General features: G+C 40.9%; 1 protein-coding gene across 1 annotated transcript in view; it reads left to right on the top strand.

Annotated features, from left to right (window-relative positions):
- Positions 1-24108, top strand: part of LOC136426628 (chondroitin sulfate proteoglycan 4-like) — a 157228-nt gene extending 133120 nt beyond the window's left edge. Inside the window, exon 7 of the mRNA XM_066415306.1 lies at positions 21393-24108. Coding sequence (XP_066271403.1) covers positions 21393-24007 — 2615 coding nt within the window. The 3' untranslated portion in view covers positions 24008-24108. The remainder of the gene's footprint in view (positions 1-21392) is intronic.
- Positions 24109-24440: the final 332 nt, after the last annotated feature.

Raw genomic sequence — 24440 nt, 5'->3', positions numbered from 1 at the left:
GAACGTGTGTTTATATCGGTGGGAAATTCTCTTTCAACTAGCTCAGCTGATCTCAAGCATCAAACTGATGAAAGCTTGTTTGTAAGTGAAGAAAAAAGGTAAAGTTCGGCAGCCGCGTGCGAGGTCGGACGTGCACAGCCCGGCATGTAGGGTGATGAGGTCGTGCGCTTACAGCTGGAAAGGGCCTTTTTGGGGGTGTAGCTATGTACCGTTTGTAATTGCCATAAGAATTGCATGCCTACTGGTAGTTGGCAATTTTTTCACATGATCTGGGGTAAATGTGCTCAACATAGACTGAATGACATTGGTGCATTTCCTATAGCTTCATTACCAACGTGCCCATGTAAACCACATATTATAACATGTAAGCCTATGGGGTGAAAAAACTCATGAATGAGACCTTAATCAAGATCCTTTGCATTGTACAACTCTTTGCAAGGTACATTGTATATTCATCAGTATTATGTAGCAGGACTGTGCATTCATTGATTTATTGGTAACAATAATCAGGTCTTCACAGCTGGCTATGAAATGCATGGAACTGTCTCTTGTATTTCATTGATATGCTGATATATACAGCTTATACATATACAATATAACACGGTTTATTCCGTATCGCCCGAGGTACCGCCCGACCCGGGGTTGCATCGCCCAGAGGGTGATGTGACCCGCGGGAGGGCCGGGACCAAGGGTGATGCAGAATACTTTTATTCAAGTCATACCCATCCAAGAAAACACGTATTTCAATGCCAAATGCGCCAGAAGTTGAGAAAAGTTGATGTCCTCGAACAACAACAAAATTGTAACTGTTGCACTTCCAATGTCCGAATCCGGTATTCAAATTTTTGACAGCAGCGCACTCGGCACGCGCAAAATGCATTCTAAGGAAGCCCATGTGATAAAAGTAGAAGCCTGTGTGATAACGCAAGTTATCACCCGGTCTGGAGCACCCAGTTTTCGCGGCCCAGGTATAACATTAGCTGATATACAGCATATACATTGCCTTAAGTTACTGAACAATCTGTAATATGAACTTTGTGATTAGTGTTGTTCTCTGGATTCTATATTTAGGGATGCACGTACATTGTAGCTAAAAATCAATAAAGGCAGTATCATCTATATTGCATTTACAAATGCTAAATGTAACCTTGTTAGTGGGTCCCCCGAAATTGCGAAATGGAACGAAATGGAACGAAATGGAGCGAAATGGAACGAAATGGAACGAAATGGAACGAACTAAAGCAACGTATGCAACATTATGAAATGAAATACCAGTAGGTAGCGAAATATAAGGAGTAGGCCGGAACAGGAAGCATTTTAGATACAGAAGTGAGTGGTAGATACATAATATTACGTGTTTTATTTCTTGAATCTATGTGATAATATTAAATAAAACGCTTTTGTCGCGTTTGTGTGGCTAGATTCTTTCCTGAAAATGGAGGGATGCCGCGTGCAAAGGGATCGATCCGCCGCTCTTCCTTGTGTACCAACGATCTGCAAATGAACTACTGCAAATAGCAGGGAAAACAAGCAAACGGAACTGAGTATCCAGCCTGGGTGCCATCCTATTTCTACCGGGGCTCCTACACTCGCTACCCTAAAAAAAATATTTTTTTTAGGGTAGCGAGTGTAGGAGCCCCGGTAGAAATAGGATGGCACCCAGGCTACTGAGTATCGAAGTTAGGACTAGATTATGCAGAAGTTGGTGGTAACATTGCATCTCATAATTCACAGAGAGGGCATGAGGCAAGCGTTATTTTATTATTCATACAGCGTGTTTGCGTGTTGCGGGACGGAACTCTTCTCCCCCAAATGGAGCCCCCAAAACAAATAAACCGCCATTGTTGCCAGCGCGACGGAACTGTGGGCGTGCTACTGACAGGTTGAATCAAACTCCGACTTTCCAGTTATTAACATACGGTTTTAGTCCATAACTAGTACGTAGCATATGCATATCTCCGCAACAACGATGTTTATACAACCAATTTTTCGGCTCAGAGTCAGACCCCTGTCGGAGAATGGACCCCACCGTTAATGATATGCAAATGAAGCTCTGCGCTGCGTCACCAATTTCACACATTTTACACTCCATTCAAACACGGACGTGGAGTCCTCTGGAGACATTTCTGCTTCCTTGTTCACGACAAAACAAAGGGAGGGTGTGAACGAGCAGGACATGTATTTCACGGTTCACACAACACGCAAACACGCTAGCTGTATACATGATAAGATTACGCTTGCCTCATGCCCTCTTGGAGATGCAATGTTACCACCAACTTCTGCATAATCTGGTCCTCACTTCGATACTCAGTTCCGTTTGCTTGTTTTCCCTGCTATTTGCTGATTTGCAGCAGTTCATTTGCAGATCGTTGGTACACAAGGAAGAGCAGCGGATCGATCTCTTTGCACGCGGCGCCTCCATTTCCAGGGAAGAATGTAGCCAAACAAACGCGACAAAAACGTTGTATTTAATATTATCACATAGATTCAAGAAATAAAACATGTTATATTATGTATTTACCACTCACTTACTTCTGTATTTAAAATGCTTCTTGTTCTGGTCTACTCCTTATAATTCGCTATCTACTGGTATTTCATTTCATAATGTTACATATGTTGTTTTAATTCGTTCCATTTCGTTCCATTTCGTTCCATTTCGTTCCATTTCGTTCCGTTTCGTTCCATTTCGTTCCATTTCGTTCCATTTCGTTCCATTTCGCACTTTCGGGGGACCGTTGTTAGTTGCATAAAAGGAGTGCATAATAGTGTTACCTTCCTAGAAACTGTCTTTTGGCTCATGGTTTTATTGTCTGAAATACCTGGTCACCAAGTTGTACCACACAGCCTTTTTTCTGAAATTTATCAAACTCATGTCAACAAACCTTAACTATTCTATTCTTTTCTTCAAGGCAAATATACTAATTATTGGGTAAAAGGACTTTTGTAGCCAATCGATCTAGACCTTCCTTCTGAGGATAACCTGTCCTTAAGTTGGTAGCTACTTTTTAGATGGCTTTGGCTTGTACTCATCTCTGCCACTGAAACATTTAAATGGCTGTTAAGGAGAGCAGTTATCTTTGTCTCAAACTCTTCTACTTGTTATGCTGGTAAAGTTCCTCTAATGTCTAATATTAAGATTATGTCATTTTTTCTCCCAAATATCTACATCTTTTGTTTTACACTAAAAGAAAAGGAAACACAAGTTAGAGCAGTTTCTATCCTCCACTAGAAGGCAATGTACCCTTCCACCATTCCTCAAGCACTGGATAGTTGCATGAGAAGACGCTAAGATGTACATGTATGTCCAACCATGGTGCCATCCCACCCTAATCTTCAGGCCCTTCCGCGGTGATGCATTACCCTGCAAATGACCAATCCATAGCCTGAGAAGGGGTTTAGAGGTCTCAGCAGCGATGAGGCAATTGCCCGCAGCATTGGACGCCTGCCGAGGCATTGCTACAGCTTAGATGGTAGAAAGTAGATATGTGGAGGAATACTCTAGGAAAGAGAATGGATGAAAGGAAGAGTCGTCCCAATAAATGAGGTTGAGAGCTTGTCATTCATACAGGATTAGGAAGAGGAGGATTGGGGAGAAGAGGGTGAGATTGAAGTAAATTAATAGCTTAGAAGACTCACTTCTGTGAGTGTGAGGTGCATGATCACCATGCAAAGATGGCAGCAAACTTAGATGATAGCAGGTAGATATGTGGACAAATCCTCTAGTAAAGAGAATGGACAAGGAGAAGAGTCCTCCCAAATGTATGAGGTTGAGGGCCATTGACAGGGTTAGGAAGAGGGGGATGAGATTTGAAGTAAATTTATAGCTAAAAACTCACTTCTGTGAGGTGATCACTATGTAAAGATGGCAGTAAGCTTATGGTGGTAGGTAGATTTGTGGAAGAATCCTCTATAGGAAAGAGAATGGACATATAGAGAAAAGTCCTCCAAAATATATGGAGAGTCATTGATTCTTACAGGATCAGGTTGAAGAGGATTAAGGAGAGGAGGATGAGATTTAAAGTTAATCCCACTTCTGTAAGGTGCATGATCACCATGTAAAGACAGCACCAAGGTTAGATGGTAGCAGGTAGATATGTGAAGGAATTCTCTTGGAAAGGGAAGGGATGAACGAAAGAGTCCTCCCGACTGATTAGGGTTGAGAGCTTGTCATTCATACAGGATTAGGAAGAGGAGGATTTGGGAGAGGAGGATGAGATTTGTAAATCCATTGCTAAAGACTCAGTTCTGTAAAGTGCATGATCACCATGTAAAGTTGGCACCAACTTAGATTGTACAAAGTAGATATGTGGAGGAATTCTTGGGGAAAGAGAATGGATGAAGGAAAGAAACAAATCCCCAAAAATGTATGGGGTTGAGAGTCGTTGATTCATTCAGGGTCAGGAAGAGGAGGATGTGATTTGAAGTAAATTCATAGCTCCAACCCAAAGGCTCAGGAGTGTCCCTGTGGTATAGTGGTCTGCGCTTCTGGTACTTGCCACATCTGGTTCAAATTACTTGGATCAGAAGGCCTGGGTTCAAGCCCTGGGTTAGGACACTCTTGGACAAGAGGCGCATTGAGTCATACCAAAGACTTTATAAAAATGGTACATACTTCTGAAACAGTATGGAAGTTAAAGGGGCATATTGTAGAATCTGGTGGGCAAAAACTACAAATAGTAAGAATTTGAAAGATCTACACTAAGATTCACATTTGTAACAGTTACTTATTTTTTACTTATTTCCAACATATTCCCGTCATTTTGTCACATTTCCACCATAAGTAAACGACGAAAAACGCAAAACGTGTAAAATCTGGTTCATATACATATTAACTTGCAAGTTAATATGCAAATAAGCCAGCGTAAAACGCTAAGAAATAATCGAATCGACCCTTACGGTCGGAGATCGAGCGTCCTAGGAAAATCACCACAAGTGATCAAACTTCAGAACGTTGCACGTTCGATCCAGTGGTGGTGGGGATTGTGTATACAATTTTTTTAAGACGTCCGCACGATACTACAAAGTCGCATCCATACGTGATAAATATTGCTGTGCAGTGTAATAAGGTAGATTCAACTAATGATGTAGAAAAATAATCAAAAACAAAGAATTTTGTTTTATGCTCATGTCACAATATGGGATGATTTTAACTTTTAACTAACCCAAACGCTCATTTCTCTTGAGTGCCTGACCACCCTGTAGATACACTAAGTTGTAGTCCAGTGATTTACTACTTGCCTGTGGTACGGCTTTTCAAATCTTTGCCTGAACGTGTGACTTAGGGACTCGCAGTTGCATACCTGTGCTGATTGAAGTTTTAGTTCTCTTGAGGGGATGTATGTTTTGAATTATTCAGTGGTGTGTTCAAGGGAGTCATTATCTTGTACTTACATGTGGTCGTGAATATGAATATCTGAATTCATTTTTGGTACTGGAATCCAGTGTGTGAAAGCAGCATGTTACTACTGTGAGCAGAAACGTTTTGTCTCCCTTTTCACAACATGGCAATTATGTTGTCTTGAGGTCTATTCTTCTTAATTGTTAATCAAAAGAAATTCACTTTGAAAATGGCATGGATCTTACAATAACAGCCTTTAATAGCTATCATTGAAAGAGAAAACAATAGAATGGCAATTATGTTGTATTGAGGTCTATTCTACTTTAATCTACATTAATCAAACAAACTTATCTTTAAAAATGGCATGGATCTTACAGTAACAGCCTTTAAAAGCTATCATAGAAAGAGAAAACAATAGAATGAATCCGTTATGCTCTGGAAAAGCAATAGAATGAATGCAGCACTGGGAGAACCATTCTGTAGAATTCATTTATCTATTCATTTGTCAGTTCATTTATCTTGGAACCAGAGTGTGTCTCCAATTGTGTTCCGTGCAATCTGAAGATTGACCTTGGCGTTCCTTAATCTGTTGGAGTGGAGAAGTGTGTGTTGTCCATTGATTAGGGCAGGCAGACCGTAGCCAATCTGGGTGGCCGTGCTCCCTTTGCAAGTGGCATGACCTGTCAGTCGTAGGAAGAGATTCCTATAGTTGCCTTAGACATCCAGGTAAACAGTATATAAGGCTACACCATTTTAATTTCTTTTTTAAGGCCACACCAATTTAATTTCTTGGTCAACAGATTTTTATTGAAAAAAAAAAAATTGTAACACGGTAGAAAAAAAAATTAATGAAAACAGAATGATTTTTTTTCTTCTAAAATTCAAAAAAAAATTAGAATCCGTTAACCAAGAAACTGAATTGGTGTGGCCTAACGGAATTTTAAAAAAAGCTAGATTGGAAAATCAACAGGAAAACAGAATCTCAGAGGAAAGTTTGTACTTTGGTGCACACAGTTTTTAGGGAGTGAACAGGGTCAGGTGCAAGTTTTCACCCCAGCCTTCTGTTTTCATGATTTTGTTTTTTGCTAAAATAAAATAAAAATCTGTTAACCAAGAAATTAAATTGGTGTGGCCTAAAGACAATTCAAACTCTACAACACGGAGATTTACTTCCGGACCTTTCGAGTGACATCCATCACTCTTCTTCAGCGTCACAGCCAAAGGAACAATCCAGAAATGAATTACATTTGAGTGACATTTGCGTGTTCAACCAGTTTTTCCAGTGAGATGTTCTAGTATTGATTTATGCTAGTGGTTCATTCTAGTGCCGCTGAAGAAGAGTATGGATGTCACTCGAAACGTCTGGTAGTAAATCTCTGAATTTTATCCAGTTGTAGAGTTTGAATTGTCTTTATATCTATAGTTGTACATCATACAATCAGGATGCATTTGTGTAGTTCATTTGGTAAGACAGCAAACTCATAATGGAATGTTGACAATATCAGCAATTAGTGGGAGCTCACTTTTAATGACTACATTATTTTATTCTCGAGATTTCTTTTAAGGAGGATTTTTTTTATGCTGACTGATACTTAGAATCACAGTGCTAGCCACACCATGCCTTATTGCAGAATCCAACAAATCTCCAGTATTATCAAACTTTAACTGACTGCCTTTAATTGACAAAAACATGAAACTCTTCACACTCTTCGAGAAAATCATCATCTACATGTCAAGCTTTATGAAAAGTTTCTCTCGATTTGCAAGTGGCAGATTCAACAAAGTCCAGGTGCAAGATATGATAACGCTAAACCTATTCTTTGCATATGCTGAAAGATGTAAAATTCAAATACACTATCAGATGGGAAATTCGAATACATGAACTGATGAAAATTTCAGATGAATGAACTGATGGAAAGTTTGAATACATAAAATGATGGAAAGTCGAATACATGTACTGATGGAAAATTCAAATGCATGAACTGATGGAAAATTCAATTAAATGTACTGATGGAAAATTCAAATAAATGTACTGATGGAAAATTCAAATGTATGAACTGATGGAAAATTCAAATGCATGAACTAATGAAAAGTTTGAATACATAAAATGATGGAAAGTCAAATACATGTACTGATGGAAAATTCAAATGCATGAACTAATGGAAAGTTTGAATACAAAAAGTGATGGAAGGTCAAATACATAGACTGATGGAAAATTCAAATGCATGAATTGATGGAAAGTCACATTCGTGACGTGATGGAAAATTGAATACATTTACTGATGGAAAATTCACATGCATGAACTGATGGAAGGTTCAAAACTGATGGAAAGTTTAAGGACACCTGTACCAACATCAGAAGAGCTGCTGCCAGCCCTTTAACTACAATCTATCGCCGGAGGAGGCCAGGGGTCTGGGTGTAGGCGGGATTGAAAGTTGGATACCAGCGGGTTGTAGGGCCAAATTAAAGAATTGATCATGGCCCCCTCGTGTGGTCAGAGGTGCTGTCGATGAGAGCACCTGGCCTGCGTACAAATTAAGGGCAGCTCTGACTTAATTCAAGTGTGTCTGGGAAGGAAGCGCTTGAGACAAGTAGAAAGGGATATGGATGAGGGTTTAGGTGGATGTTAAGTGTAGGCAGATGTTAGTCTGTGCGTTTCTATTTGAATGGTGCTTTGTTTCCTGTTGAAGCATTTGTACTGACGTTGTAGATTGAGAAGATAGCAGAGGATCTGGGGAAAGGAGGATGAGATTTAAGGTAGATTCATGGCTGAAGACTCACTTCTGTAAGGTGCATGATCACCATCTAAAGATGGTAGCAAGCTGTTGAAGACATGATTTTTAGATTCGTTTTGAAGCGTTTTTCTGACATTCGGCCACACCAATTTTTGTTGTTGCTTCTCGGAATAGCCTCTCCTGTTTTTCCCATTTTGAAAAAAAAAAGATTGGGTCGCTATTCCTATTCACAAATTTTAACTCACGATTTTACTATTTTGATCAGTTGTAAAGCTCAATAGCCACCAAAATAGATTATAAAGGCCTGCACATACCAACAAAATGTTGTCACATTTTATCATAAGTTATAATTTTTCATTATTATTATTATTATTATTATTATTATTAAAACTATTTCTCAATATCAATCTATATATTACATGGCAAAAGGTAATTTTGTTACTGAAATTATAGTACTACATGTAGATCAAAGAAAGGGGTGCATTGCATAAAATGAGCCATACAAAGCTGAAATTTGAATAATCCTTTTATTCTTTATGTTCTGTAAACCCTTATCTTCACCCCAGACTATTTTCGCCCTGTCGCTCCAATTTTTTTCTGAAAAAATCTGAGAATCAACAAATAAAATTGATGTGGCCTAATAGATAGAGTTCTGAAGACAGCAGAGGATCTGAATTCTTAAAGTGTTTTGAATAGCACTGGTCAAAGTAGATTCAGACTGGCACAGGGAAGTTGGAAAATCTTATCAAGTTTGAAGTCTGATATTTTCATAGCTGTAAAATTTATGTCCCACCAAATTCAAAGTGACCAGTATTTGATACAGTCTGGGAGTTTAGACTTCAGGAAATGTCATCGTTCTCAGGACATTACACATGTATGTGGAGCTGTAACTTTTGACCTTGTAGACAACAGTAAAACTATAACTTTTGGAGCCCCAGGCACTCTTATTATAGTAGACAGGCCTTAACTGCTGGTGCTCACATAAAAGCATTTTTACAAAAATGTAGGTTGATACTTATCCTGTGATCTGTCTGTCTTTCTGCATATTTGTGGTCAACAATAACTCAAGAACCTCTGGATGGATTGTGATGATATTTGGTATGTGGGTAGGTGTTAGTAAGACGAAAGTCAAGTTTGATTTTGGGCCCCCTTGCAGCTTTCCTTGTACACTGCAGCAGATCTTCTGGTTTCTGTATCTTTTGTCCTGGGTGTGCTACTTTTCAAATGAAGCATGCATACCCAAGATGTACAAAAATACAAGATTGTCCGTAATTAGCAGTGTTACACCATATTCTAGATATTTTTTAGCGAAGCCTTAGGGGCGAGCTTAATAGTATATTTTACGCCCGATTTGCAAGAATTCCCAGAATTCCACAGGAATTTCAGGAATCCGTCCGGTTAACTCTGTGGATGCCCTCTTGTCACTTGATACCTCATTAGCACGTCTGGCATCTAGGCACTCAGCTGTCGATGATAGATGACCTACTTTTACGTGGTGTCCGATTTCGTACTGTCCGGAGTGTGTCACGGAGTTCACCGAATCTAGTATTCTAGCTTTGAAAAGGGTTTGCACATCCCAGTTGATCTATTATCACAAGAACGTGCTGAACATCATGCCTCACACCAAAAACCCTCTGTGAAAACCAAAACTAGAGGAGATCCAAGCATATAAAGAAAGGCAAAGTTTTAAACGGAACGATAAGTAGCTTGGGGTACCGCTTGGGCAGTCTACACTGAACGCCTTACAGGGAGGCGTGCGGTGTCGGAAAAACAACAGTAGCTCCTCGAAAACACAACCTACAGAGCTAGAATAACAACCAAAACGATCATAGGAGCCCCAGCAAACCGATTTTCTAAACTTCCGGCCTAGTTTCTCACTCCACCTATCCAACAATGCCAGAGAAAAAAGACACTACAATGGGAGTGTACTCCGGCCTTTCCACATATGCTAGGATCTCCTCGAGTTACATGGTGCCTTTCTATATCTGCTTGGCAGATGCTTTTCTGATTTCTAAGTGCGTTTTGCACAATATTATGGCAGAACTACAATCTAGAGTGCTACATTGGTACTTTCCTTACAGTGAAGTAAGATACATCCAGACACCTTCGCTATGGCAATAATTTTTAATTGCCACACTTATTTCTAGTTTCTATGAATCTTCAAAATATAGGCATCCTGTTTAATTCCCATATTATTATCTCCATGAAAAATGGAGATATAGTTTTGGGTGTGTCTGTGTGTCTGTTTGTCTCCTTGTCTGTCTGTTTGTGTTTCCGGACTACTGTAGTCAGCATAACTCAAGAACCTCTTGATGGATTACGATGAAATTTGGTATGTGGGCGGGTGTTGTGAAGCCAAAATTCAAGGTCGATTTTGGGCCCCCTGGTATGTATCTGTATCTGTGACCTTGGTACTGCAGCAGAAATTCCATTTTTGTATCTCTTGACTTGTTTTTGTCTGTGCTCATGCATCAGATTTTGGGCGCTCAGAAGATGTCATCCATAAAATCAAGTGTGTTTTGCCTTATTGAGAACAAATGGGGAAAGGCCTCACAGTTTCCAATATTAATGGTTCTGTGCACACTTTAGTAAGGGCAAAGCAGTCTCTGCGGTACGGTAATCAATGGCGATAAAGTTTCAAGAAACCGCTTTTGTGTTCAACAAGGGGAGGACTGCCGTAAAAGGAAGTCTTCTCGTTTTATATGTGCTAATTAAGAGGGCATGATTTAGCCAAAAATGCCAGCATCTGTTAAGGTACTTAGTTGCTCACACCAAATGGTGATCCTTTTATTGATGTTCAGTATCTAGTGTTGCCCGCAAATGGTGTTTTGGAGCCATATTGGGCCTATAGGTATATCAAAGTCACCATAACCCATGCAAATTAGAACAGTAAATATTTACGAAATGACTTTTATGAGACCTCATATCAATACATGTGGGTTTTAGCCAATAACAGGCACAGCTTGATAGTGTCTAAATTACTTTACAGAAAGTAATTGTCATTAATTTTTATGGGTTCATTTGCATTGAATTATAGGGGTATCCTTTTAACCTAAAGTATACTAATAAAGACATTGATTTTGATTGGCATATTCACACAAAGCATTATGTACTTTTTCATGATTCATGTTGAATTTCGAGCATTACACGATATGGTTTTCTAGCTGTCCTGCCGTTATATGCCTTGCAAATCTCTGGCATATAGGCAGGCCTTGTTCTTCTTGTTATTCATTACTTTGTCGGGTGTATCACCAGACATGTTTCTAGCCACTTGGGCTTAATCAAAAGGTTACGTATTCAGGATAATTAGATAATAAATCATTAAAGGTGCTTATGTGCATTATTATGAAAGGTCAATCCTGACACTTTAAACTAGACTTATTTCCACGTATCTATTACAACCCCCCTGAAGATGACACTTGATGCTTTTGGTATCAAATAAAATAATATGTATACATTATACATGAGTGCATTGCACATTTTCCATTGAATAATTGCACTTGATACATATTTAAATCCCAAATTTAAGGAATATAGTCTTGCCATCCATACGTGTAGGCACAGTAGCCCATTTGAAATAAGTCGATACAATTGTGGTGTTGCAGCGGCCTATTTCTCATTGTCAGTGAGGTTATTACACCTGAAATATTAAACCACCTGCATATATATTTGAAGTCGCGGTGTTCCACGGGTGGCGGACAAATGGCATCTTGCTCTGACACGCTTCAGAGAGATTCAATTGTGAAAAACAGCCTCCTAATTTGGAGTCATCTGTTCCAAGATACCCGTAATTCTTAATGGCGGTAGAGCTTAGCTCCTTCAGTTGGGTTTTCAATTAAGCAGACTTAATCATTTATGGTTAAGTTTGGGGCAAATTTGAAGGCTGTAAAAATTGTATGGCCTGAAGAGTTGAACCCACCATTGGTCAGGCCTGACGGTAATAAATATGTTTACCTGTGCCGGCTATTTGGAGTCGCTGTAAAATAAAGAAAATATATTGCGCCAATCTTTACCTGTTTCAGGAGAGTGTTAAAGGAAATTTCTTATCAGCCCCACAAAATACAGTGGGGCCATGTCAAGGTTGTTCTTAAAGGCAACCCAAGCAATATTATGGGCCGAAAATCGGATTTTGGATGTCAACTTATTTAGTCATTTCTATACATGATTGGTTCAAACAACACTATCACAATGTATAGCGACGTCCATGATGCAAAAATACGACGTCGTTGTGATGTGAGAACTCACTGAAAATCATTGCCAGGGTTTTCGTAGGCTCACCAAACTAAGGGGATCATTGTACTACTCGATTTCTGCATGGTTTTGAAATGCTCAAAATGTGAAGTTAGTACGCAAATGTGCTAAACTGTGTAAGTTAATGTCACTACCATAAACATTTCAGCATTTTTTTATTTCCAGTTTTTGGGCCCTAATATTGCTTTGGTTGCCTTTAGCCTCTCTGCATAAGGAGTTGTAAAGGTTTCAGGCATTTTCTTAGAGGACACCGCTTCCAGATATTTCAATGATTACAAGAACAGAAGCTCAAGCTTTTAATGGAAAAGACAATATCATGATTTCCAAATAACTTAAAGTAGTGCTGCATAGCATTAACTAACTTTAAGTATTGAAGGCAAACCAGCACATTAATATGTCACAACTAAAGCTGGCTATAGATAAGACTTTGTAAGGGCTCGAGGAATTTTTCTGTAGGGACACTGCCTCCAGATATTTCAATTATTACAGGAACAGATACTGAAGTATTTAAGGTAAAAGACAATATCATCTTTGCCAAAGAATTCAACGTATTGCTGCGTGGCATCAAGTATTGAAAGCAAAGCAGCACATTGATTTGTCACAAATAAAGCTTTTAGCTGGCTATAAGTAAGACTTTGTAAGGACTTGAGGCATTTTTTGTAGGGACACTGCTCCCAGATATTTCAATGATTACAACAACAAAAGCTGAAGCATTTACATATAAAAGACAAATATGCCAAATGACTGAAAGTAGTGCTGCGTAGTAACCAACTTTAAGTATTGAAAGCACTACACGCTCCTGAAACATTATTATGTCACAACTAAAGCTGGCCGTAAGATTTGTAACATTAGGTAGGAACATTATAGACCATGTCCAGATTTGCAAAGAGCTTTGCCAATCACAACCAAATTGCTTATGTGCTGAGGGATCGTCAAAACCTTTTTCAGCACATTTCGTGGGACTGTTTTTTTAAGCATTGAGAGATTATTGCACTTCCAACCATTTGCAAGTTTGGTACGAGTGTCCTTGCACCCAGCCTTATCCTTGCTATCTGCTTATGGTACGTGATTCAAAGACGAGTTTTGAAATGCTCGCAGACTGATTGCAATTGCCAACATGACAATTTAAAGAAGAGCCATGGAATGCACTAGACTGATGTAAATGTCCAAATGCCTCTGCAAGGCAATTCTGGCATCTGTCTTGAGTGGGAATAAAAGTGGGACCATCGGAATGGAAAACTCATTCTAATGGACTTCAGACTATCCGGGAAAAACACGCCGAAGAAAACCACTTTACTCTGATGTACATCACTGCCCTATCTTCATATCAGCATTAAGGTCTGCTTTTGGAGTGGGTTCATGTCTGGATGATGTCACAGGATCCATCCCATGTTGAAAGTTTTGCTACAGCTATGATTCAGCACCAAGGACATGACTCAATAAATGCAACAACAGCATGTATTTTTTACCTTCGCCAAAAGGTTATGTTTTTGGTGCCTTGCTTGTGTGTGTGTGTGTCTGTTAGTGTGTTTCTTTTTGTGGAAAGGATAGCTTGACAAGCTGTGGGTGGATCCTAATGATATTTGATAGGTGAGTAGCTCTCTGGAAAAAGGTCAAGTTCGATAATGGGCCCCCAGGCAGCTTTCTTAAGTACTGCGTTAGAACTTCCGGTTTTGATATCTCGTGGTCTAGACAAGCTGAGGTCTTGATTTTTGAGTGCTGGATAGCCCTTGGGGCAGAAAGCAAGTGGTGATGGTTTGGGCCCCCTAGCGGCTTTTTTGGAACTGCATGTTAGCTGTTAGATTTGTCAAGATGCAAAGATAGCAAAACTCTTAAAGTATTTCACTGTATGTACCATCTTTGCAGCTGTGGCTCGTTGAATAGTCGTAATTAACAAGAGTAAAATGCACATGAAAGCAGGTGGTTTTCTGGGCGTTCGTATAATATTTTCTCAGACTTTAAAGCCATCAATTGTGTAGTTATGAGGGCCATCTAAGGTCGCTCTGAATTATTTGAGCACAGAATATGTACATCCCTGAAAGAAACTTAATGGTATCTGGTAGTAGCAATTGACCTTGGGGTTTCAGAGTGCAGCACTATAGATATTTTGTACCTTATGATTTATGTATTGTGCTTAAGTCAAATCACATGTAGATACATAATGTAGGGAAGCAATTCCATTTTCAAAGGTAGCGTCTGTAGAATTTGAAATGATTCGCAAAGCTGGTTTTGGTGAACTGTCACAGTCTGTGACAACTCTAGATGGCAGTGTCAAGAATTTGAAATAGAATGTTTTCATTCTTCACAATGCATGTACATGTATGTCTGGAGGCGAGGTGTCTGTGAGAGCGAGAGAGAGAGAGAGGGGGGAGAGAGAGAAGGGGAGAGAAGTGTGTGCGAGTGTGCACCTAGACACACACACACACACACACACACACAGACAGATAGAGATAGAGAGATATAAATATAGATTTTCCCACACCTAGCCCTCCTATGTGTCTGTAGGCACTGTCTTGTTTGCATGATAACTCAAGAAAAATTTATGTATAGCAAAGACTTCAAAATCGTACCACCTTTGTGCCTGTGGACGTGAAAATGTATAAAAGATTTTGTAGTTAAGCGCCTGCATGTACTAACATATTGATCACGGAGAATTCCCTCTGCTATACCTCAGCTGCGCTGAATGATAGGAATTTAACAGCCGTTCATTAAAGCTGTCACATGCTGCGTGAGCGGGATTTGGGGTGATTTTAGGATAAACTTCTTTCATCGTTTAGTTTTAAGTGGTGAGCCCACACGTGGAGCGTGCTGATTGGTAATTATAACAAGAAATACTGTAAATGCAGAAATGTACGCGGTGGTTTTATGTTCAGGTTTTTGTGGTAAGCTCTTCGTCGCAAACTTAAAACCACAGCAAAGTTCTTTGCCCACCTACCCCCTTGTCTACTATTGTCTCAAATGCGAACTCAAAACCACCGTGAACATTCCATTTTCTCCCTACCAGGAAATTAAAACCATGTGAACTTAAATGCATTTACAGTAGTCAGGAAGAATGGTATGCATGGAAAAAAACATACTAAGCCCTACATCCTCCCCACAGTTGCTGTCTGTCTGGAATATAGCAGAAACTTTTGGTCCCCCGAAAGTGCGAAATGGAACGAAATGGAACGAAATGGAACGAAATGGAACGAAATGGAACGAAATGGAACATATGTAACATTATGAAATGAAATACCAGTAGATAGCGAAATATAACATTCACAGTAGACCGGAACAGAAAGCAAATATTGTTTTATTTCTTGAATTCTATTTGATAATATTAAATACAACGTTTTTGCCGCGTTTGTGTGGCTAGATTCTTCCCTGAAAATGGGAGCGCCGCGTGCAAAGCGCTCGGCCGCTCTTCCTTGATTTTGCTACAAATGAACTACTGCAAATAGCAGGGAAAACCAGCAAACGGAACTGAGTATCGAAGTAAGGACTAGATTATACAGAAGTTGGTGGTAACATTGCATCTCGTTATTCACCAAGAGGGCATGAGGCAAACGTAATTTCATTATTTAAACAGCGTGTTTGCGTGTTGTGTGAACTGTGAAATACATGTCCTGCTCGTTCACACCCTCCCTTTGTTTTGTCGTGAACAAGGAAGCAGAAATCACCAGAGGTAGTTCTCAGCCCACGTCCGTGGTTGAATGGAGTATGAAATTTTACATTGGTGACGCAGCGCAGAGCTGCATTTGCATATCATTAGAGGAGGGGTCCATTCTCCGACAGACGACCAGCCGAACAATTGGTTGTATAAAAATCGTTGTTGCAGAGATATGCATATGCTACGTACTAGTTATGGACTAAACCGTATGTAAATAAAACTTGGAAGTCGGAGTTTGATTCAACCTGTCGGTAGCACGCCCACGTGCACAGTTCCGATGCGCTGGCAACATTGGCGGTTCATTTGCATGTGGGGCTCCATTTTCAACACGCAAACACGCTGTATAAATAATAAAATTACGCTTGCCTCATGCCCTCTTGTTGAATTACGAGATGCAATGTTACCACCAACTTCTGTATAATCTAGTCCTTACTTCGATACTCAGTTCCGTTTGCTTGTTTTCCCTGCTATTTTCAGCAGTTCATTTGCAGATCATTGGTAAACACAAAGGAAGAGCGGTGGATAACTTTTCACCCATTTTCAGGGAAGAATCTAGCCACACAAACGCGGCAAAATCGTTGTATTTACTATTATCAAACAGATTCAAGAAATAAAACACGTTATATTATGTATTTGCTTCCTGTTCCCGTCTACTGTGAATGTTACAACGTTCCTTATATTTCGCTATCTACTGGTATTTCATTTCATAATGTTACATATGTTTTAGTTTGTTCCATTTCGTTCCATTTCGTTCCATTTCGTTCCATTTCGTTCCATTTCGTTCCATTTCGTTCCATTTCGTTCCATTTCGTTCCATTTCGCACTTTTGGGGGACCCGAAACTTTGGGTGTTATTGCCTATTATACTTCAGATTTTATTTTCACTCCAGGCCACACCATTCTAATTTCTTGGTTAACGGAATTTTTAGAAAAATGTTAGATTAGAAAATCAACAGGAAAACAGAATCTCAGAGGAAAGTTTGTACTTTGGTGCACACAGTTTCAGGGAGTGAACAGGGTCAGGTGCAAGTTTTTACCCAGCCTTCTGTTTTCATGATTTTGTTTTTGCTAAAATTAAAAAAAAAATCTGTTAACCAAGAAATTAAAGAGGGTCTGCATGCCCTTTTTCGTGAAGCGTTACGAGCGATTTTAATTCACCGTTAATCGTTACCGGCCGCCCTGAATTTACCGTTAAGCGTTATCGGTATATTACTCGTGAAGCGTTACTGGTCGTTTTAATTCCTCGTTAAGCGTTATTTGTCATCCTGAATTCAACTATAAGCGTTATTGAGTAATTCCTCGTTACGCAGGAAAACGTATTTCAGTGGGTCAAGATTTCAAAATTTTCTCCAGGAAGCACACGGCTCCTGCGAAAATATGTCGGTAGGGCATAAAATTTCAAGCTGAAACACTTCTATTTTTCACTCTACTAGCAAAGTTTTCGCCTCAAAATTCAGGAAATTAAGCATTCCGCGGTTCAGGATTTTAAGATTTTCCCCGGGTGCATGCCGGGGCTCCGTCGAAAAATATTGTCAGGAGGGCGTCGACCTCCAAAACTCAAAGCTGAAACTCATCTGTATTTTTTCACAAACAGAGATATCATTACCAGTAATATTTGCCCATCGAAATGCAAGGAATAGCGTTTCAGGGTGTCAAGGATTGTCCCCGGGAGCATGTCGCAGCTAGCTCCGGTGAGGTCTGGAGGGCGTGACGCCTCTCAAAAATCAACCTGAAACTCTTCTGTATTTTTTTTTTTCAAATAGAGATGTCATAAAACTTAGCTTACCCTTCAGGAAAATCCCCCCCTCAGAATGCAGGAAATAGCATTTCAGAGGGTCAAGATTTCAAAATTTTCGTCGCGCCTTCGGCGCTCGTCATCGTGATCAGGAAATTTCCTGTCGCCGCCGAATTTAAAGGGTTTGGAGCAAACATGCGAGAATGGCATAGCGTAATAGGTCTCTTGCCACAAGATAAGGACGACTAGTGGCAAAAAACCGTCGTCTTCAGGGGTATCTCATGTTCTAAAAATGCTGAATTTACCGTTAAGCGTTATCGACCGGCCTGAATTTACCGTTAAGCGTTATCGGCTTGCCTGAATTTACCGTTAAGCGTTGCCAGGACCCCCCCATGCAGACCCTCATTAAATTGGTGTGGCCCAAGAAGAGGAAAAATTTGGATGTTATTGCCTATATCCTTCAGATTTTATAGAAATTAGAAAATATTGTTGTCTAACAATGAAAAAGGTTTTAATGATATTTATCTAGTTTGGTATAATGGTTTACCATGCTGGATGCCACTTTAAATCGGGCTGTGTTCCTATTTTGCCACTTATGATCACTGCAGGGAGAGTGGCAATTTCTAGGCAATTATGTTGTAAATCCAGATATCTTATGGCCATTAGACTTTGTAGTATTTCTTGTAGAATCGAAGTTAGATTGTTTTGCCAAATTGGTAAATGCAGTCTTTAAGTTGTAAACTGATGAAAATGTATTATTCATTTAGTGTATTATCATACAGGATGCATTCACATGATCCTAACATTTCTCAGGACAGTAGAAACACTACTTTAGAATGATTTCTTTTGTTGTAGATTTCGGATGCATGGTTTCAAAGTATCATGTTTCATGTAGAATGTATTGTTTTTCTGTAGCCTTCTTTGCAGACTTCTCGAAGGGCCAGTGTTTATTTTTTGGGACTGCTGATTTACAATTTTCAACATAAACCTGGTTCTGGCATGCCAGGAGAGTTCTAGGCGAACATAAACGAGAAACCTGGCCCATTTTGAAAATTGTGAATCAGCGCTTCTAAAAGTATATGTAGTCTGCGATGGAGGCTCTTTTCTGTGGGTTTTGAAAAAAAATCTATTGTTAATTTGATATGTTAAATTTCAAAATTGCCACAATGGCATCATTTTGATGACATATCTTTTCCTCAGCAACCAATGTCCTAAGTGCTTTTTTTGGCGTCATTACTGGCGATTGATATTTTGGATACTTTCGCACCCTGCTGTTGTTATCATTACGTATTCAGTGCTAATGCATCCGTACAATGCCCGTCAGGTTTATCATCCCCAGGCTCTTGTTAGCGTTGCCAGAAATTATTCCGCTCCTCAAGGCCAGGGAAAAACTTGGCTGCTCAAATCGCGTGGCGGAATTTCATTTCGAAATCCACAACATCTGTTCCGTACTTCGATGGGCTGCCAAATTTAGCGCCAACAGCACCCCCGACGGAATAAAGCAGATACAGTCTGTTACCTATGCATATGTGTCTTTCACATTTCATTGACTTCGCCAATCCTACAAACTTTGCAATGGCAGAAGTGAAAACTACAAACATGTAGATCATTTGTTCATTCTGTCTAAATGAGATTGAAAATGAACATCACTTTTTTATGGATTTCACACGATATGATTATAAACACTCACAGCTGTTCATCTTTCTTTCTGCTTGTTCAAAAGATTTCATATATTCAATGCTATAGATACATTGTAAATTCAAGTACATTCTTGGGGGAGACAAGCCGTATTGCGTGTGTATACAGATAAACATTGAATTGAATGAGTATTTGAAATTTTATCCAGTTGCTTGCTGTTTTTGCACATCAAAAAGTGTTTAGAGCTTAGAATAAGTAGTACAAACAATGTGTTTATTTAGTAAACTCAAATTGTTTATTTAGTAATATGCTTGTTAGTGTGTATTCTGTAGTTAGTTTCTACTGTGCTTATAGTTGAAGAAGACCTTACGAAAGTTGCTGTACTTTTGTTTTGTCAATACAGATTTCACTCTTAGAAGACGCATTAGAAGTCAGCACGAGAAGCCGGATTAATTTACAGATGTCCTTTCCTGCAGCAGAACTTGGATGCGAGCCCCGCTCGCTCTATATCAATTACTGTGATGCTAGAAGAAAGAGGCCGCCATCCTGTGCCGGTATTGGCTTGATATCCCAATCACACAAAGAGCATTGTGATGTAGTACGCAAGGTTGTGAAGAAACCAGAGCAGTATAAATAGTTCCCGCGTTTAAGTGGGAATGTCCCGGCCAACTGTGATCAATGGATACAGGGACTCCCCTAATAGGATGAGGTCTGTCTTCAATGAGGTCATGAATCAGTATCCGGTAGCTATGATTGTTTTATGGTATTGCCTCACCTTTTTTATAGCCTTGTGTTGTTTATCGTTTATAAATCCTGAAGACATATTTTTTGTTGAGGTTGTGAATAATTGAAGGGGAGAGGCTGTTTTTATCATGGTGTGAGGCAGAACACTGGCCCAGGCGTTCCCTCCAACTCATTGCCAAACACATCTGACAGAACTGGTTCCAATTGATTAAACTGGGAGTGGAGGCAATTCCTCCGGGCCCTTAGGTACCTGTAATAATTTTATCTAATTTCATTTTCACATCAACAGTATCCAGTGGGATTGATCCAGCCTGCAGGGACGACTTATGTATGTTTAATATTTCCATTTCTTCATCATTAGGGCTGACCACAAGGAAACGCATTCTCCAAAAGTGGCTGTGGACCAACACTGATGTCAGCGATTGGTTAAAGATGTAAAGATGCTAATGTTGTGAGATTATGCTAATGCGGAATTTGAATACATAAGTTTGATCAACGCGTTTTCAATCTGATTGGATGTAGGAAATCCGCAGGGGCCTATCATTGCTGTTAAGGCCCTGCGCCGGGATGAGTTAATGTATTAAACTCTTTGAGCGGGACAGGTGATGAAGTGAGGCGCATATATTAGGCCTGTACATCTCAATCCAAGCCTGAAATCAACCTGCCCTGGTCTTTAACAATCCACCTAAATCATGCGGCCTGAGGACATTAGCTGGCCTTGCCACGTGGGCCGGCAGACGCTTTTAGAGTCATGTTCCAACTGACGGTACTTGAAAGGAAATTAAGGTTCATTGATTGGAAATTGCAGCCATTGAATGTATTGGTGTGGAGGGGTGCAGCTGGCGGCCCCAGTGTGGTCGTTAGTGGAGAGGGGAACGCCGGGTCTGTGGACATGACGTACTGTGGGTCTCTCTATTCTGCTGGTGCGGTTTGCGGTGGAATTAATTCGGAGGTTTGTTATACTACAGGATGGACGGGGAGGCAAGGACGACGGCGGGCTGCAACAGCAATAATCGAGACTGATTTATCTTCCTACTCAGTCATTTGACAATAGGCTGCAAGTGACAGCATGGCTGTGAGATTACCAGTGGGCCGGGGGAGCGCGTGCCTACGCATGTGCTGGTTAATTACCTGCGAGAGGCCATAATGCTGGAGGAGAGGCACGGGCGGCAGCAACGAGCAGTCTCTTGTTGGAGAACCACCAGGAGACGGATCATGCATTTCACCAAGGACTACTGCAACTGCCCCTTCCTGGTTATCTGTTGCCTTGGAGTATTCCTGCTGACCTTTTTCATTTCTGCAGGTGCGTCGACCGGAGGCTTCCGCTTCCAAGTCAACGACGGGAAGAACATCGACGATCGCAAGATCTTCACCATCACCGCCAAACCCTTGGTCATCTCACTCCAGAACAATAACGAGCTGAAGGCATATCCCCGGACTCGCCAAGTGCTTACCGTGCAGAACCTGAGGGCCGTGACGAACGACCGCAAGGGAAACAGGACAATCGTGTTCACGATCACGTCGCCACCCAAGTTGGGGAAGCTTGTCAAAGTGCTTCCCGACAACAGCACCGTGGATATTTCCTCTTTCACACAGGAGGAAGTCAACAAGGGGGTGATCGCCTACCTGCACCGGACATTGTCAGAAGACTCCTGGACACAGGTAGACCAATTCATGTTTAATGTTTCCTCCTCTCTTGCCGATGCTATCCCCGAACAAGTGTTTCAGATTTCTATCTTGTACAACAATGGGAACGTCGTGAATCAGACTGAACTGTCGGCAAATATTGGATTAACAATTACTGAGGGAAGGGGCGGTACGATTTTAATGGAACATTTGGATGCCTCAAACTTGCTACGGCGTGCGGGAGGGGAACAGCTGTCTGATTACATTGTGAGATACAACCTTACAAGTCTGCCCAAAAACGGGGTCCTCAAACTTAACGACCAAAACATCTCCAGACCTGTTATGTTAACGCAGGATAAAATCAACCAAGGGCAGCTAAGATACAAACACGACGATTCAGACACTACGGCTGACGTGTTTGAATTCTCGGTTTGGCTGGAAAAACGGGGGTTGGCAACGATACAAGAGCAGGCAGTGCTGAAGCAGAAGACATTGGTGTCCGAGAAATTCAATATCAGCATCTCTCCCGTGAACGATCAACCGTTTAAGCTGCTGACCAAGAACCCCTCCCTCCAGGTCGTTCAAGGCTTCAGTACCACAATCACTTCTGAGAACTTAAACACAGTTGACCCGGACAATCCTCCCTCAGATATCGTTTATAGAATAATCAATGGTCCAAATAATGGTTATCTGGCATTCCTGCAAAATTCATCAGAATCCATCAGGACTTTCACTCAAAAGGACATCAATGACGGAAAGTTGGTGTACATTCAAGATGGCACCCCCTCAAGGGGAGTGTTCTACTTCCAAGTTTCTGATGGAGTCCACAGGCCTCTCTTTAAGCTGTTTAATCTCGTTGTTGTGCCCGTGTCGGTGTCTTTGGTCAACAACACTGGCGCAAACATCCTGCAAGGTAGCAAGAGTGTGGCTATCACGAGGAATCATCTCAGCGGGTACACAAATGGCAAGAGAGAGAACATCATGTTCCAGGTTTTATCCCCACCGAAATTTGGTAGCATCATGTTAGATAACGTAACTGTGTCGAGGTTCAAGCAAGTTGATGTGGACAGGGAGAAATTGGTTTATATCCAGAGAGTGTTATCGGAGGGCATGGATAGTTTCAAGTTCACCATGTACTCATCTGACAGTGTCCTATCTAATCAAACATTCAATATAACAGTTGCCCCGAGGTTGAAGGTCAATGATCAAAAGGTCACCCTAGGGGGCTGGGTGCACCTAAACAAGGACTGGATAGATGGCAGCGAACTCGAAAGCTTGACGGGGTCACCCCCGAAGTTCCGCGTTATCGAAGACCCCACGTACGGTCGGCTGGTGGACTCGGCTACGTTTGTACCGGTGTCAGAGTTCACCCAAAGGGACCTGGAGGCAGGAACTGTGATGTTCTTGGTCAATATGGTGAATATAACGAATAAAGCCAGCATCACGGACATGTTCAGTCTGATGGTGGCTGCGGAGGGCGTGCAGCCGGCCGTGGCAAACGTTCGTGTCAAGTTGTTACCGCCCAAAGCGCGGTCCGAGGAGCTAGAAAGCACCACGAATGCAACATTCAACGAATCAAGCGTAACAGACACGTACCCTGTTGGTTCCGTAACCGGTGTTGACACGAATCTTATCGATGAAGACTCAGATATTACAGATGGTGTCTTTAAAGATCCAAATGTAATTAACAGAGGAGGTAAGCCCATACAAGATGGTGTCGACGAATTCACACAAGGAAACATGCCAAGATCAACAGAGCCTTCAGTTGGGTACGGACAGAACACTGGTATAATCAACCCACGTATCAGACACGACAATCTGGCCGTTGTCATTCCAATCGTTGTCATCTTAGTCCTGCTGATTCTGATCGTCATCGCGCTTGTCGTTTTCCGTATGAGAAAGAGGGACAAGAGGAGAGAAGACCTTCCCGACGGAGTGGTGTCCATACCTCCACTGAATCCGGAAAGTCCAGACAAACTCGGCTCCAGCCCTCCAATGCTTCTCAGGGGCAAAATGAAGGGCGAAAAGGTACCAGAGGTCGTTCCCATGCACACGACATTCTCATCAAAACCGGAGTGCAGTCCGACAATGCCTTGTGTCAAGGTCACGCCACTGTCGGGTCAAGGGGAAGATCACAAGCAAAAAGCAGGTTCGCCAAACGGGATTTCCATGACCAGTTTATCATCGGGGAGCGAGAAGCTCGGTTATGACTGGAGTGGGGTGGACCCAGAACTCGTATCCCACTGCAGAACAACAGCGCCCACACTCAAAAGGAACCAGTACTGGGTATGAGGCAGGGCAGGACAGTAGGACAGAGAGGTAGGGGTAGATACATTCCATGGAACAATGTCTCAAGTACTAAATGCTGTATCTTGCATCTATTTTTAATGGTTGACATGACATTGTGTACTCTCATTTTACATCTTGCAAGTAGCTACATGTACTTTTAAAGTAAAATGTGTTATTGGTTGTGAGATTATTGCAGTACTCTCTGAGTGTTTTTTGCTGGAATAACTGCAGTTGAATGAACCCAAAAAATGTATTTATATGTGGATAGTAGTCCTGTTGTTACATATAGCTGATTATCATCATGTTCAATACTTCCAAGCTACATTCAGCAGTGGTTTTGTTTATTTTGTGTTTTCATATTTTGTTAAGGATGATATCAAGTTTGCAGTTCACACCACATAATATGAAGGAAGGTTTTTATTCTAACCCCAACTCA

The sequence above is a fragment of the Branchiostoma lanceolatum genome, chromosome 2 (genome assembly GCF_035083965.1).
Source record: "Branchiostoma lanceolatum isolate klBraLanc5 chromosome 2, klBraLanc5.hap2, whole genome shotgun sequence".
Taxonomy (NCBI): Eukaryota; Metazoa; Chordata; class Leptocardii; order Amphioxiformes; family Branchiostomatidae; genus Branchiostoma; species Branchiostoma lanceolatum.
The sequence above is the reverse complement of the archived record's forward strand: the minus strand, read 5'-3'. Positions and strand labels throughout refer to the sequence as shown.